This window comes from Pleurodeles waltl, chromosome 11, assembly GCF_031143425.1.
Source record: "Pleurodeles waltl isolate 20211129_DDA chromosome 11, aPleWal1.hap1.20221129, whole genome shotgun sequence".
In the NCBI taxonomy this organism is placed as follows: Eukaryota; Metazoa; Chordata; class Amphibia; order Caudata; family Salamandridae; genus Pleurodeles; species Pleurodeles waltl.
In genome coordinates, this window is record NC_090450.1 from 67,432,244 (window position 1) to 67,445,722 (window position 13,479).

Consider the following 13,479-nt stretch of genomic DNA (forward strand, 5'->3'; position numbering starts at 1 on the left):
TTTTCTAAGAGGTAGTCCATTTTCCTAATGTTTATGGTTTCTGTTTACGTGCAATTTGTAGAGGCACCAGGCGTGAAGCCTGTGGGAGCACCTGGAAATGTGTACGTTTCTGAAAAGTAGGCAAAATTCTGATTTCAGCAAGGTTTCATTTGTGTAGATCCCTGGAAGTTTTCCCAAAGAATCTAATCAGTAAAATAAAAAAATGAATGAAAATACATTAAAAAAATAGCAGTTAGTGACAATGTTTTAATCTGTAATTCTTGTCACAAAGGCCAATTCACAAAATCAGTATATAATGTTCTTCAGACCCTTCTGATTTCAAGAATATAGAATTGGTATGTTTTCCAAACACATATGATACCTAGAGCCAAAAACATTGCTGCAGCTTATAACTGTCTTACTCCACGTACTGACCATGTAGCAATTCATATGATAAAATCAAATAAATAAAAACCATGGGTATGGGAAAAAAAACTATCCATTTAAAAATGTTGACAAGATACTGAAATAATGGTTTTAGGAACTGTGGTTACTTGTAATCCTCTGAGTTTGAGTTACCCTTACTATCATGATTTAGGGAACATTTTGCATAATTTATTGCACACTGCTTTATCATTGAAAGCACAAAATGCAAACAAATCCAATTGGTAATAACAAATGTTCAACTATATTGTGTTCTGACATGTCTCACAGAAAAAAACAGTGCTCCACTTGTTTGGATGGGCCTTGCCCCCATGTGGGGAAAGGCCCCAAAATTGTACCAGGAGACATCATGTTTCACCTAGCAAGATCAACACATTTTTGCAATTTGGGTAGCTACTTAAATTGGGCCGTAGCTCAGCCACCACCCGCAGAAGCATATCAAAGCAAGACATTTCTTCAAGGTGGACAACCATTGGAGTCTAGGGTGGTGTGCATGTAGATCCCAAAGCATTTTCATGCCCATAAGCCCTTACGAACAGCTTTTTTTTAATTGTGATAAGGTTATCTAATGTGGTTTAGGAGTCTTGTCTAACCCCTAAATTTCTCACTGCTGCTGCTGAAGTAGAACATTTAACCACAGTCAATAGCCACAGGGAATTCTCCCATTAGGGAAGTTTCTGAAGACTCTGTGAACCTCCATTTGTGACCGATTGAGATAGTTGTCCATTTTCCAGTCTAATGTGGTGAATAGTACTAGATTAAGCTTATCTTCCATCTTCAGATAGCTTTATTTTAAGTTTAAAAACTAAACTGAATGAGAATGTATCTGTATAATACATTTTTGCAGGATCTGACCCAAAAGTAGATACAGAGATTAAAAAGAAGCAGTTAAAGAATAAATCCCCTGCAGGACACTCCACTGAAGGTGAATGTTAGCTGAAGGGAACTGTTGAACTGCTGTAGCCTGGGACCTCTCTGATAGAAATTACCTCAGCCATTTTATCAAAATTCCTCAAATCTAATCTGCTTAGGCTGCCTTTTAAGATATTATGACCGGTGTCTTAGAAGGCGACCACGAGATCTAAATGCTGCCTTTGTCCACCATTTGTCTCAAATCTTCTAGGGTGTAGATTTCCTGTGGCTCAGTTCTCTGGCTTGTGTGGAGCACAATATATCTCTCACTTCCATATTGTGTTGGAGTTTATCAAAATGACTAAAAGGTCAGGTTTTATTTAAAATAATTTATGAACAGAGACTCTTCAATGGAGAACAGAGGTGTTTTCTGAGGTGTTTTTTTTTGTGTTTTTTTTTGGATACTAGTGGGATACCAGTGTGTAATATGAATATCTCGGTCCTCGTAGGGCTTGAGATTCCCCTGCCTGTTTGCCTTCCGAGCTACAGCCCACTGAGCTCAGGCATTTAGGGCTTGAGGCCTGAACTCAGCCACCTGTATTCAGTCTTCAGTGAATTTAGGTGTGCCCGTTTATTTATTTTTCCAACTTTTTCACATATTCATAGTTTATCTTATTTGTTAATCTACCTTGTGCCCCACAATGCCTGTAACCTGCAGATCATATGTTCAGATACTATTACGTTAGATCATTTGGTTTATGTATCTTTTGTAGATATCCTTGTATAACCTACAAGTCACAAGTTCCAGTATGGAAAAATAGTGCAATGTGTTGTGTGCCTGCTGAAAATACTTGTATGCTGTCATAATGGCATAAGTATGATTCCTTTCAGGACTCCATTCTTCAGATGTTGATGAAAGGCCATTTAGTTTGGCAGAAGTATTATTAAATGCCACACACTCCGCATCCTAAATCACTACTATATTGCTGCCTGGCATCCCGTATTTTCACTTCTAAGCTTATTTTAAACCTGAGCACATATATGTTTAACTTTGTGCTATTGGTTGTATAGGGTGGGCACTGCCTCTTATTTTGGGAATCTACGTATTCATATCAAATTGTATCCCACAGAAAGAGAAAGAAATGCAGAAAAGGAAGCCTGGAGGAAGAAGCGAAAAATAGTAAAGTGACAAATAGTGATAGTCGAAAATGGTCCTGCAATAATGAGATAAAGACCAAATGAAATGTGGGTAAAAAAAAAGGGAATTAGGTGAAGTCCACGTTAGGCAGTCTTGTTTCTCAGCATACTGTGCATTTGGTAGTGTCAATAAATGTCAGGCTCCTCAAACAAATAATTCGACTCCCTGCAGCTTCAGGTCTCGTCTGCCAACAGCTTTTAGCTATAAGTTGTCAAAGACCTGATGTGGTCAATATCAGTGCTTTCATTGGGCTTTAGGACAGCTCACTGCCCACCATTGCTTTCAGTTGCTTGCTTATTAGATAACGTCCCTTGTTGTGCTTGTGTTGTCCCTCCCCGGAGTTTTGCTTCTTCTCCCATCCTTTTGAATAGATGACTTGTATACTTCCACTGTTCACTGGTGGAACTACTTTTTAACTTCTTTCAGCTCTCCTTGGAATGCATTTGTTTTCTTGCTCTCTCCATTGTGTGCCGCTTCTTCTCAAATATTAGAATTATTATATAACAATTTAATTTTGTTTGTTACTCCTTGTACACAGCAGTGGAGATCAGGTCCTTTGCATGTGTTCTAGCCTTAGAATGTCAACTCTTCTGAATTTGATTGGTTCTGTCTACATTTTGGGCTATATGTCTGCCATTTTTTGTGGAGTATAACTATTAGTGCTTAATTTTTGTTTTGCCTTTTTTGTTGCTACAGGTTTTGCTATTGGCATGCCCATATGTGAGTTTGACATGGTGAAAGACCCAGAGGTCCAGGACTTCCGACGAAATATTCTTAATGTTTGTAAAGAAGCAGTTGATCTTCGAGATGCTGGCGGACCTCACAGTAGAGCTTTATATGTTTATCCACCCAATGTAGAATCTTCACCAGATCTTCCAAAACATATATACAGCAAACTGGATAAAGGTGAGCAGAAACCTTTCTGTGGAACAGACATCATACACTTCAAACAAATGTTTTTGTATCACACTGATCTAGTCTTATTGATATTGTTTCTTATTTTCTTCATAACTTTTACATGCATGATCCGTTCTATCTATAAATGAGTCCTATGGAATCTTGCTCTAGACCCATTTGATGAAAGAAATTGAAGCACTTGCATTGTGAAGCAAACCCTTTGTTAAGAAGGCCCTGATTTATATAGAATACTTCCTAACTTCCATGATCTTCATATGCATTTAAGATTTGCAGGAAATATTGAGATTTATAAGCTGTGTCATGGTGCAATACATCCCCCCCTCCATAGCTGAATGAGAACAAATTATGTTAAAGGACACTTTAAAACATATCAGTGAAACTAAGCAGTTGTACGTTACTAGCCCTGTCCTTTTGTATGATTAAGTGGATTTGTACTGCTGGACACTACTAGACATTCCAGATGGTAAAACATAAATGAAGAAACTGAAGTAATACATTTCTTTCTAAGTATAATCATCATATAAATCTCGCTGTACTATACCATTTCTCAAACCTTGCAGATCTGCTTCTCTGATAGACTGAATCAGAATAGAGAAAATAGTTGTGAAAGGCCTAGTTTTTAGTCCAATAATTTTTAGCTCCTGGTCAGCACACATTTTGTGTGCAATGAATTGAAATATGCTCTTCACCTGGCGAAAGCAGCTGTTCTTTCAGGATCAATCTAATGTATTTTAAGGCACTAGAGTGATTTTGGATATCCAGTTGAAGGGCACTAATTAAAGCAGCAATGTTCTGCCCGAATGTTACTTGACCCTTAATTGAGCCTCAAATGGAGGATTTTTGAGGCCAGCATATAACCATCATACAGATTGATGCCACAGTAGCTTGGTGGAATATAACTGTCGATTTGTTCTACGATAAGTCTTAAATCTTATAAATCCGGATCCCCCAGTGAACCCCACCATTCTTCATAAGGTTTTTGACCTTGTCAAATATTTCATTAATAAAGTTCTTAACACCTCATTATCAACTGCTGAGGTACCCTCTGTCTGGAAACTGGCATTTGCCAAACCTTAGCAAACAAATGTTTGGCAGACTCCTCCATACTGTCCAGTCTCAATCCCATCTCACTGCTCTAGCCAGAACACTTGAAAATGTGGCCAATGGCCAATTAATGTCATTTTGATAAAATTCTAATGTACGTCACCCCCCAGCAATCCAGCTTTTGCCCAAAACATTCCACAGCTTGGCGATTTGCCAGTTAACCTGCAGAGATAATCTCAATTTCATTAAAGACAATGGAGGCCAACATTAAGAAAAATCCTTTTATTGCTGCCCCAACATGCAGCATTTCTAAGACCATTAACACATCATAAAGCATTAGAATGATCAAAACATATATTCAGTGCACATAGTCATACTCCTCTTTTAGGCTCAGACAGAACAGGACAACATCTTCTTCTGCTGGAAATACAAAATCTCCAAATTAATCCATATGCCTTTAACGGGTTAAGAAAACATCACAAGCCAATAAGCATTAGAAATATATTGATAACCATACATTTAAACCTCTCTACATAATCCTTAACACTCATATAATATCATAACATTTGTTTTCTTTTTCTTATTTTTGTGTCCTCCATCTTCACCTTATAGGGTGAGGAGGGTGTGATAATGTTAGCCTCCATTGTCTTCAGTGTAACCAAGATTCTGTCTGCATGTTAATTGGAGAATTGGCAAGTCATAACAAGACTGATGGCTGCCAGTATTCATGTTTAAAGCCATTGAGCACCACACAACTTACATGCTCCACAGATCTCAAGTATATCTTAGCAAAAGTATTTGTGTTTGACCAGTCTGCTGCTTTCAAGATTTCTGGTAACAAACCACCTTCCCAGCACACCCCTTGTAAAGAAATGGCTCCCTGTTGCAGTTACCCCCCACTTTTTGCCTGATACTGATGCTGACTTGACTGAGAAGTGTGCTGGGACCCTGCTAACCAGGCCCCAGCACCAGTGTTCCTTCACCTAAAATGTACCATTGTATCCACAATTGGCCCACCCTGGCATTCAGATAAGTCCCTTGTAACTGGTACTTCTAGTACCAAGGGCCCTGGTGCCAAGGAAGGTCTCTAAGGGCTGCAGCATGTCTTATGCCACCCTAGAGACCCCTCACTCAGCACAGACACACTGCTTACAAGCCTGTGTGTGCTGGTGAGAACAAAATGAGTAAGTCGACATGGCACTCCCCTCAGGGTGCCATGCCAGCCTCTCACTGCCTATGCAGTATAGGTAAGACACCCCTCTAGCAGGCCTTACAGCCCTAAGGCAGGGTGCACTATACCACAGGTGAGGGTACCAGTGCATGAGCATGGTACCCCTACAGTGTCTAAATAAAACCTTAGACATTGTAAGTGCAGGGTAGCCATAAGAGTATATGGTCTGGGAGTTTGTCAAACACGAACTCCACAGCACCATAATGGCTACACTGAAAACTGGGAAGTTTGGTATCAAACTTCTCAGCACAATAAATGCACACTGAGGCCAGTGTACATTTTATTGTAAAATACACCCCAGAGGGCACCTTAGAGGTGCCCCCTGAAACTTAACCGACTATCTGTGTAGGCTGACTAGTTTTAGCAGCCTGCCACAAACCGAGACATGTTGCTGGCCCCATGGGGAGAGTGCCTTTGTCACTCTGAGGCCAGTAACAAAGCCTGCACTGGGTGGAGATGCTAACACCTCCCCCAGGCAGGAATTGTCACACCTGGCGGTGAGCCTCAAAGGCTCACCTCCTTTGTGCCAACCCAGCAGGACACTCCAGCTAGTGGAGTTGCCCGCCCCCTCCGGCCAGGCCCCACTTTTGGCGGCAAGGCCGGAGAAAATAATGAGAAAAACAAGGAGGAGTCACTGGCCAGTCAGGACAGCCCCTAAGGTGTCCTGAGCTGAGGTGACTCTAACTTTTAGAAATCCTCCATCTTGCAGATGGAGGATTCCCCCAATAGGGTTAGGATTGTGACCCCCTCCCCTTGGGAGGAGGCACAAAGAGGGTGTACCCACCCTCAGGGCTAGTAGCCATTGGCTACTAACCCCCCAGACCTAAACACGCCCTTAAATTTAGTATTTAAGGGCTACCCTGAACCCTAGAAAATTAGATTCCTGCAACTACAAGAAGAAGGACTGCCTAGCTGAAAACCCCTGCAGCGGAAGACCAGAAGACGACAACTGCCTTGGCTCCAGAAACTCACCGGCCTGTCTCCTGCCTTCCAAAGATCCTGCTCCAGCGACGCCTTCCAAAGGGACCAGCGACCTCGACATCCTCTGAGGACTGCCCCTGCTTCGAAAAGACAAGAAACTCCCGAGGACAGCGGACCTGCTCCAAGAAAAGCTGCAACTTCGTTTCCAGCAGCTTTAAAGAACCCTGCAAGCTCCCCGCAAGAAGCGTGAGACTTGCAACACTGCACCCGGCGACCCCGACTCGGCTGGTGGCGATCCAACACCTCAGGAGGGACCCCAGGACTACTCTGATACTGTGAGTACCAAAACCTGTCCCCCCTGAGCCCCCACAGCGCCGCCTGCAGAGGGAATCCCGAGGCTTCCCCTGACCGCGACTCTTTGAACCTAAAGTCCCGACGCCTGGGAGAGACCCTGCACCCGCAGCCCCCAGGACCTGAAGGACCGGACTTTCACTGGAGAAGTGACCCCCAGGAGTCCCTCTCCCTTGCCCAAGTGGAGGTTTCCCCGAGGAATCCCCCCCTTGCCTGCCTGCAGCGCTGAAGAGATCCCGAGATCTCTCATAGACTAACATTGCGAACCCGACGCTTGTTTCTACACTGCACCCGGCCGCCCCGCGCCGCTGAGGGTGAAATTTCTGTGTGGACCTGTGTCCCCCCCGGTGCCCTACAAAACCCCCCTGGTCTGCCCTCCGAAGACGCGGGTACTTACCTGCAAGCAGACCGGAACCGGGGCACCCCCTTCTCTCCATTCTAGCCTATGTGTTTTGGGCACCACTTTGAACTCTGCACCTGACCGGCCCTGAGCTGCTGGTGTGGTGACTTTGGGGTTGCTCTGAACCCCCAACGGTGGGCTACCTTGGACCAAGAACTGAACCCTGTAAGTGTCCTACTTACCTGGTAAAACTAACAAAAACTTACCTCCCCCAGGAACTGTGAAAATTGCACTAAGTGTCCACTTTTGAAATAGCTATCTGTGAATAACTTGAAAAGTATACATGCAATTTTGATGATTTGAAGTTCCTAAAGTACTTACCTGCAATACCTTTCGAATGAGATATTCCATGTAGAATTTGAACCTGTGGTTCTTAAAATAAACTAAGAAAAGATATTTTTCTATATAAAAACCTATTGGCTGGATTTGTCTCTGAGTGTGTGTACCTCATTTATTGTCTTGTGTATGTGCAACAAATGCTTAACACTACTCCTTGGATAAGCCTACTGCTCGACCACACTACCACAAAATAGAGCATTAGTATTATCTATTTTTACCACTATTTTACCTCTAAGGGGAACCCTTGGACTCTGTGCATGCTATTCCTTACTTTGAAATAGCACATACAGAGCCAACTTCCTACATTGGTGGATCAGCGGTGGGGTACAAGACTTTGCATTTGCTGGACTACTCAGCCAATACCTGATCACACGACAAATTCCAAAATTGTCATTAGAAATTGATTTTTGCAATTTGAAAAGTTTTCTAAATTCTTAAAAGTCCTGCTAGGGCCTTGTGTGTTAAGTCCCTGTTTAGCATTTCTTTTAGAGTTTAAAAGTTTGTAAAAGTTTGAATTAGATTCTAGAACCAGTTGTAGATTCTTAAAAAGTATTCCAACTTTTAGAAACAAAATGTCTAGCACAGATGTGACTGTGGTGGAACTCGACACCACACCTTACCTCCATCTTAAGATGAGGGAGCTAAGGTCACTCTGTAAAATAAAGAAAATAACAATGGGCCCCAAACCTACCAAAATACAGCTCCAGGAGCTTTTGGCAGAGTTTGAAAAGGCCAACCCCTCTGAGGGTGGCAACTCAGAGGAAGAGGATAGTGACTTGGAGGACAATTCCCCCCTACCAGTCCTATCTAGGGAGAACAGGGTCCCTCAAACCCTGACTCCAAAAATAATAGTCAGAGATGCTGGTTCCCTCACAGGAGAGACCAACACCTCTGAAATCACTGAGGATAGCCCCAGTGAAGAGGACATCCAGTTAGCCAGGATGGCCAAAAGATTGGCTTTGGAAAGACAGATCCTAGCCATAGAGAGGGAAAGAAAAGAGATGGGCCTAGGTCCCATCGATGGTGGCAGCAACTTAAATAGGGTCAGAGATTCTCCTGACATCCTAAAAATCCCCAAAGGGATTGTAACAAAATATGAAGATGGTGATGACATCACCAAATGGTTCACAGCTTTTGAGAGGGCTTGTGTAACCAGAAAAGTAAACAGATCTCACTGGGGTGCTCTCCTTTGGGAAATGTTCACTGGAAAGTGTAGGGATAGACTCCTCACACTCTCTGGAAAAGATGCAGAATCTTATGACCTCATGAAGGGTACCCTGATTGAGGGCTTTGGATTCTCCACTGAGGAGTATAGAATTAGATTCAGGGGGGCTCAAAAATCCTCGAGCCAGACCTGGGTGGACTTTGTAGACTACTCAGTAAAAACACTAGATGGTTGGTTAACTGGAAATGAAGTGTGTGACTATGTTGGGCTTTATAATTTGTTTATGAAAGAACACATTTTAAGTAACTGCTTCAATGAAAAGTTGCATCAGTATCTGGTAGACCTAGGTCCAATTTCTCCCCAAGAATTGGGAAAGAAGGCAGACCACTGGGTCAAGACTAGGGTAACCAAAACTTCCACTGGGGGTGACCAAAAGAAAGGGGTTACAAAAACTCCCCAGGAGAAAGTGGGTGACACTAGAAACAAAGAAAAAGAGTCCTCTGTAGGCCCCCAAAAACCAGAACAGGTGGGTGGGCCCCAAGACACAACCCAAAACAAAGGTGGGTACCAGGGTAAGAACTGGGATGCCACTAAGGCATGGTGCCACAACTGTAAACAGTCTGGGCACCACACCAAGGACACTTCTTGTCCCAAAAACAAACCCCAGAACAAAATTCCAGGGGTAACCAGTGTAGCCATGGGAGATGACTCCTCAGATGAGGAGGTCTTCATAGCCTTCAACTGGAAACAGGGCCCAACAGGTGAGTTGGAGATTCCAGAGGGAAGCAGACACTTCCACCACCTACTGGTGAATGGAATCCCAACCACTGCCCTGAGAGACACTTGTGCCAGTCACACTATTGTGCATGACAGGCTGGTGCTCTCAAACCAGTACATCCCAGGTGAGACTGCCAGGGTAAGAGTTAGCCTAGACAGGGTCACTAAGAGGCCTGTGGCTTTAGTGCCCATAGAAGTGGGTGGCACTCTTAGCTGGAGAAGGGTAGTAGTCAGTACAGACCTCCCCCTTGATTGTCTCCTTGGAAATGACTACCCAGAGGTTAGTCAGAGCCCAAGAGAGGAACTGGTCCAGTGCCAGTCCTCTCCCAAGGATTCTGGAAGTCCTGCCTCTGCAGTAAATGCAAGCAGGCCCCAGAAGAAGAAGAAAAGAAAACAGAGTAGGAAGGGTGGACAACCTTTAGCCAAGGTTACAGCAAGCCAAGGAGATTCTGCTCCAGTAGGGGAGAACTCCAAAAATGGCCCTGATAAAGTCCAACCTGACCCACAAGAAGTCCTGGCTAGTCAGGCAACTGTTAAACCTGAGTGGGTGGCTCCTCAGCTAACAGAAGAAAGAGTGGAAGAAGGGTGTTTACTACAAGATGTGGTAACCCCCCACTCTAATACAGCAGACAGGCAACCTGAACCCAAAGAAGCCTGTAACTTAGCCCCTTCCCTTTTAGGTGAAGAGCTAAAGGTGTGGTTCTGGGCACTGACAGCTGTCAGTGGCCTCTGCTGGGTGTTAGCCTTTATGGCTGCACTATCCTTAGCATGGTGGTCTGACCCCATGCCAAATAGCAAGTTAGGCCCCCTGACCCTAGTGGTCATGGTGGGGTTACTCCAGCTCTGGGTAACCTCTTTGGGTAAGCTAGGGGTAACCCTGGCCAAGATAAGGTTAGCAGAGGTGGATACCTCTAAGACCAAAATAGACAGAATGGGTGGAGACATTGAAGAGGCAGACAAGAGGCAATTCAGACTAGGTCCTATCACTGTGGAAGTGGGTCAGTTCCCCAAAGGGAATGACCTGAACAGAAGGATGTAAGGCAGAGTAGGCCCTGCAACTAACCAGCCTATTTCTCCTACTCTTCCTCGCCTGACAGACTAGGAAGACTCTCCCAGCTTGGGCTGAGTCTCCTGGCCTGTAGGCTGGGGGGGGCTTGTGTAAAGAAATGGCTCCCTGTTGCAGTTACCCCCCACTTTTTGCCTGATACTGATGCTGACTTGACTGAGAAGTGTGCTGGGACCCTGCTAACCAGGCCCCAGCACCAGTGTTCCTTCACCTAAAATGTACCATTGTATCCACAATTGGCCCACCCTGGCATTCAGATAAGTCCCTTGTAACTGGTACTTCTAGTACCAAGGGCCCTGGTGCCAAGGAAGGTCTCTAAGGGCTGCAGCATGTCTTATGCCACCCTAGAGACCCCTCACTCAGCACAGACACACTGCTTACAAGCCTGTGTGTGCTGGTGAGAACAAAATGAGTAAGTCGACATGGCACTCCCCTCAGGGTGCCATGCCAGCCTCTCACTGCCTATGCAGTATAGGTAAGACACCCCTCTAGCAGGCCTTACAGCCCTAAGGCAGGGTGCACTATACCACAGGTGAGGGTACCAGTGCATGAGCATGGTACCCCTACAGTGTCTAAATAAAACCTTAGACATTGTAAGTGCAGGGTAGCCATAAGAGTATATGGTCTGGGAGTTTGTCAAACACGAACTCCACAGCACCATAATGGCTACACTGAAAACTGGGAAGTTTGGTATCAAACTTCTCAGCACAATAAATGCACACTGAGGCCAGTGTACATTTTATTGTAAAATACACCCCAGAGGGCACCTTAGAGGTGCCCCCTGAAACTTAACCGACTATCTGTGTAGGCTGACTAGTTTTAGCAGCCTGCCACAAACCGAGAGATGTTGCTGGCCCCATGGGGAGAGTGCCTTTGTCACTCTGAGGCCAGTAACAAAGCCTGCACTGGGTGGAGATGCTAACACCTCCCCCAGGCAGGAATTGTCACACCTGGCGGTGAGCCTCAAAGGCTCACCTCCTTTGTGCCAACCCAGCAGGACACTCCAGCTAGTGGAGTTGCCCGCCCCCTCCGGCCAGGCCCCACTTTTGGCGGCAAGGCCGGAGAAAATAATGAGAAAAACAAGGAGGAGTCACTGGCCAGTCAGGACAGCCCCTAAGGTGTCCTGAGCTGAGGTGACTCTAACTTTTAGAAATCCTCCATCTTGCAGATGGAGGATTCCCCCAATAGGGTTAGGATTGTGACCCCCTCCCCTTGGGAGGAGGCACAAAGAGGGTGTACCCACCCTCAGGGCTAGTAGCCATTGGCTACTAACCCCCCAGACCTAAACACGCCCTTAAATTTAGTATTTAAGGGCTACCCTGAACCCTAGAAAATTAGATTCCTGCAACTACAAGAAGAAGGACTGCCTAGCTGAAAACCCCTGCAGCGGAAGACCAGAAGACGACAACTGCCTTGGCTCCAAAAACTCACCGGCCTGTCTCCTGCCTTCCAAAGATCCTGCTCCAGCGACGCCTTCCAAAGGGACCAGCGACCTCGACATCCTCTGAGGACTGCCCCTGCTTCGAAAAGACAAGAAACTCCCGAGGACAGCGGACCTGCTCCAAGAAAAGCTGCAACTTCGTTTCCAGCAGCTTTAAAGAACCCTGCAAGCTCCCCGCAAGAAGCGTGAGACTTGCAACACTGCACCCGGCGACCCCGACTCGGCTGGTGGCGATCCAACACCTCAGGAGGGACCCCAGGACTACTCTGATACTGTGAGTACCAAAACCTGTCCCCCCTGAGCCCCCACAGCGCCGCCTGCAGAGGGAATCCCGAGGCTTCCCCTGACCGCGACTCTTTGAACCTAAAGTCCCGACGCCTGGGAGAGACCCTGCACCCGCAGCCCCCAGGACCTGAAGGACCGGACTTTCACTGGAGAAGTGACCCCCAGGAGTCCCTCTCCCTTGCCCAAGTGGAGGTTTCCCCGAGGAATCCCCCCCTTGCCTGCCTGCAGCGCTGAAGAGATCCCGAGATCTCTCATAGACTAACATTGCGAACCCGACGCTTGTTTCTACACTGCACCCGGCCGCCCCCGCGCCGCTGAGGGTGAAATTTCTGTGTGGACCTGTGTCCCCCCCGGTGCCCTACAAAACCCCCCTGGTCTGCCCTCCGAAGACGCGGGTACTTACCTGCAAGCAGACCGGAACCGGGGCACCCCCTTCTCTCCATTCTAGCCTATGTGTTTTGGGCACCACTTTGAACTCTGCACCTGACCGGCCCTGAGCTGCTGGTGTGGTGACTTTGGGGTTGCTCTGAACCCCCAACGGTGGGCTACCTTGGACCAAGAACTGAACCCTGTAAGTGTCCTACTTACCTGGTAAAACTAACAAAAACTTACCTCCCCCAGGAACTGTGAAAATTGCACTAAGTGTCCACTTTTGAAATAGCTATCTGTGAATAACTTGAAAAGTATACATGCAATTTTGATGATTTGAAGTTCCTAAAGTACTTACCTGCAATACCTTTCGAATGAGATATTACATGTAGAATTTGAACCTGTGGTTCTTAAAATAAACTAAGAAAAGATATTTTTCTATATAAAAACCTATTGGCTGGATTTGTCTCTGAGTGTGTGTACCTCATTTATTGTCTTGTGTATGTGCAACAAATGCTTAACACTACTCCTTGGATAAGCCTACTGCTCGACCACACTACCACAAAATAGAGCATTAGTATTATCTATTTTTACCACTATTTTACCTCTAAGGGGAACCCTTGGACTCTGTGCATGCTATTCCTTACTTTGAAATAGCACATACAGAGCCAACTTCCTACACCCCTCGTTAGTCATTGC

At 45.4% G+C, this 13,479-nt stretch overlaps 1 protein-coding gene across 2 annotated transcripts in view; it reads left to right on the top strand.

Moving 5' to 3' along the window:
* Positions 1–13,479, top strand: part of PIK3CA (phosphatidylinositol-4,5-bisphosphate 3-kinase catalytic subunit alpha) — a 372,723-nt gene that overhangs the window by 68,754 nt on the left and 290,490 nt on the right. For both annotated transcript variants that reach the window (XM_069213071.1, XM_069213070.1), the window contains exon 2: positions 3,170–3,379. In XM_069213071.1, coding sequence (XP_069069172.1) covers positions 3,184–3,379 — 196 coding nt within the window. In that variant the 5' untranslated portion in view covers positions 3,170–3,183. The remainder of the gene's footprint in view (positions 1–3,169; positions 3,380–13,479) is intronic.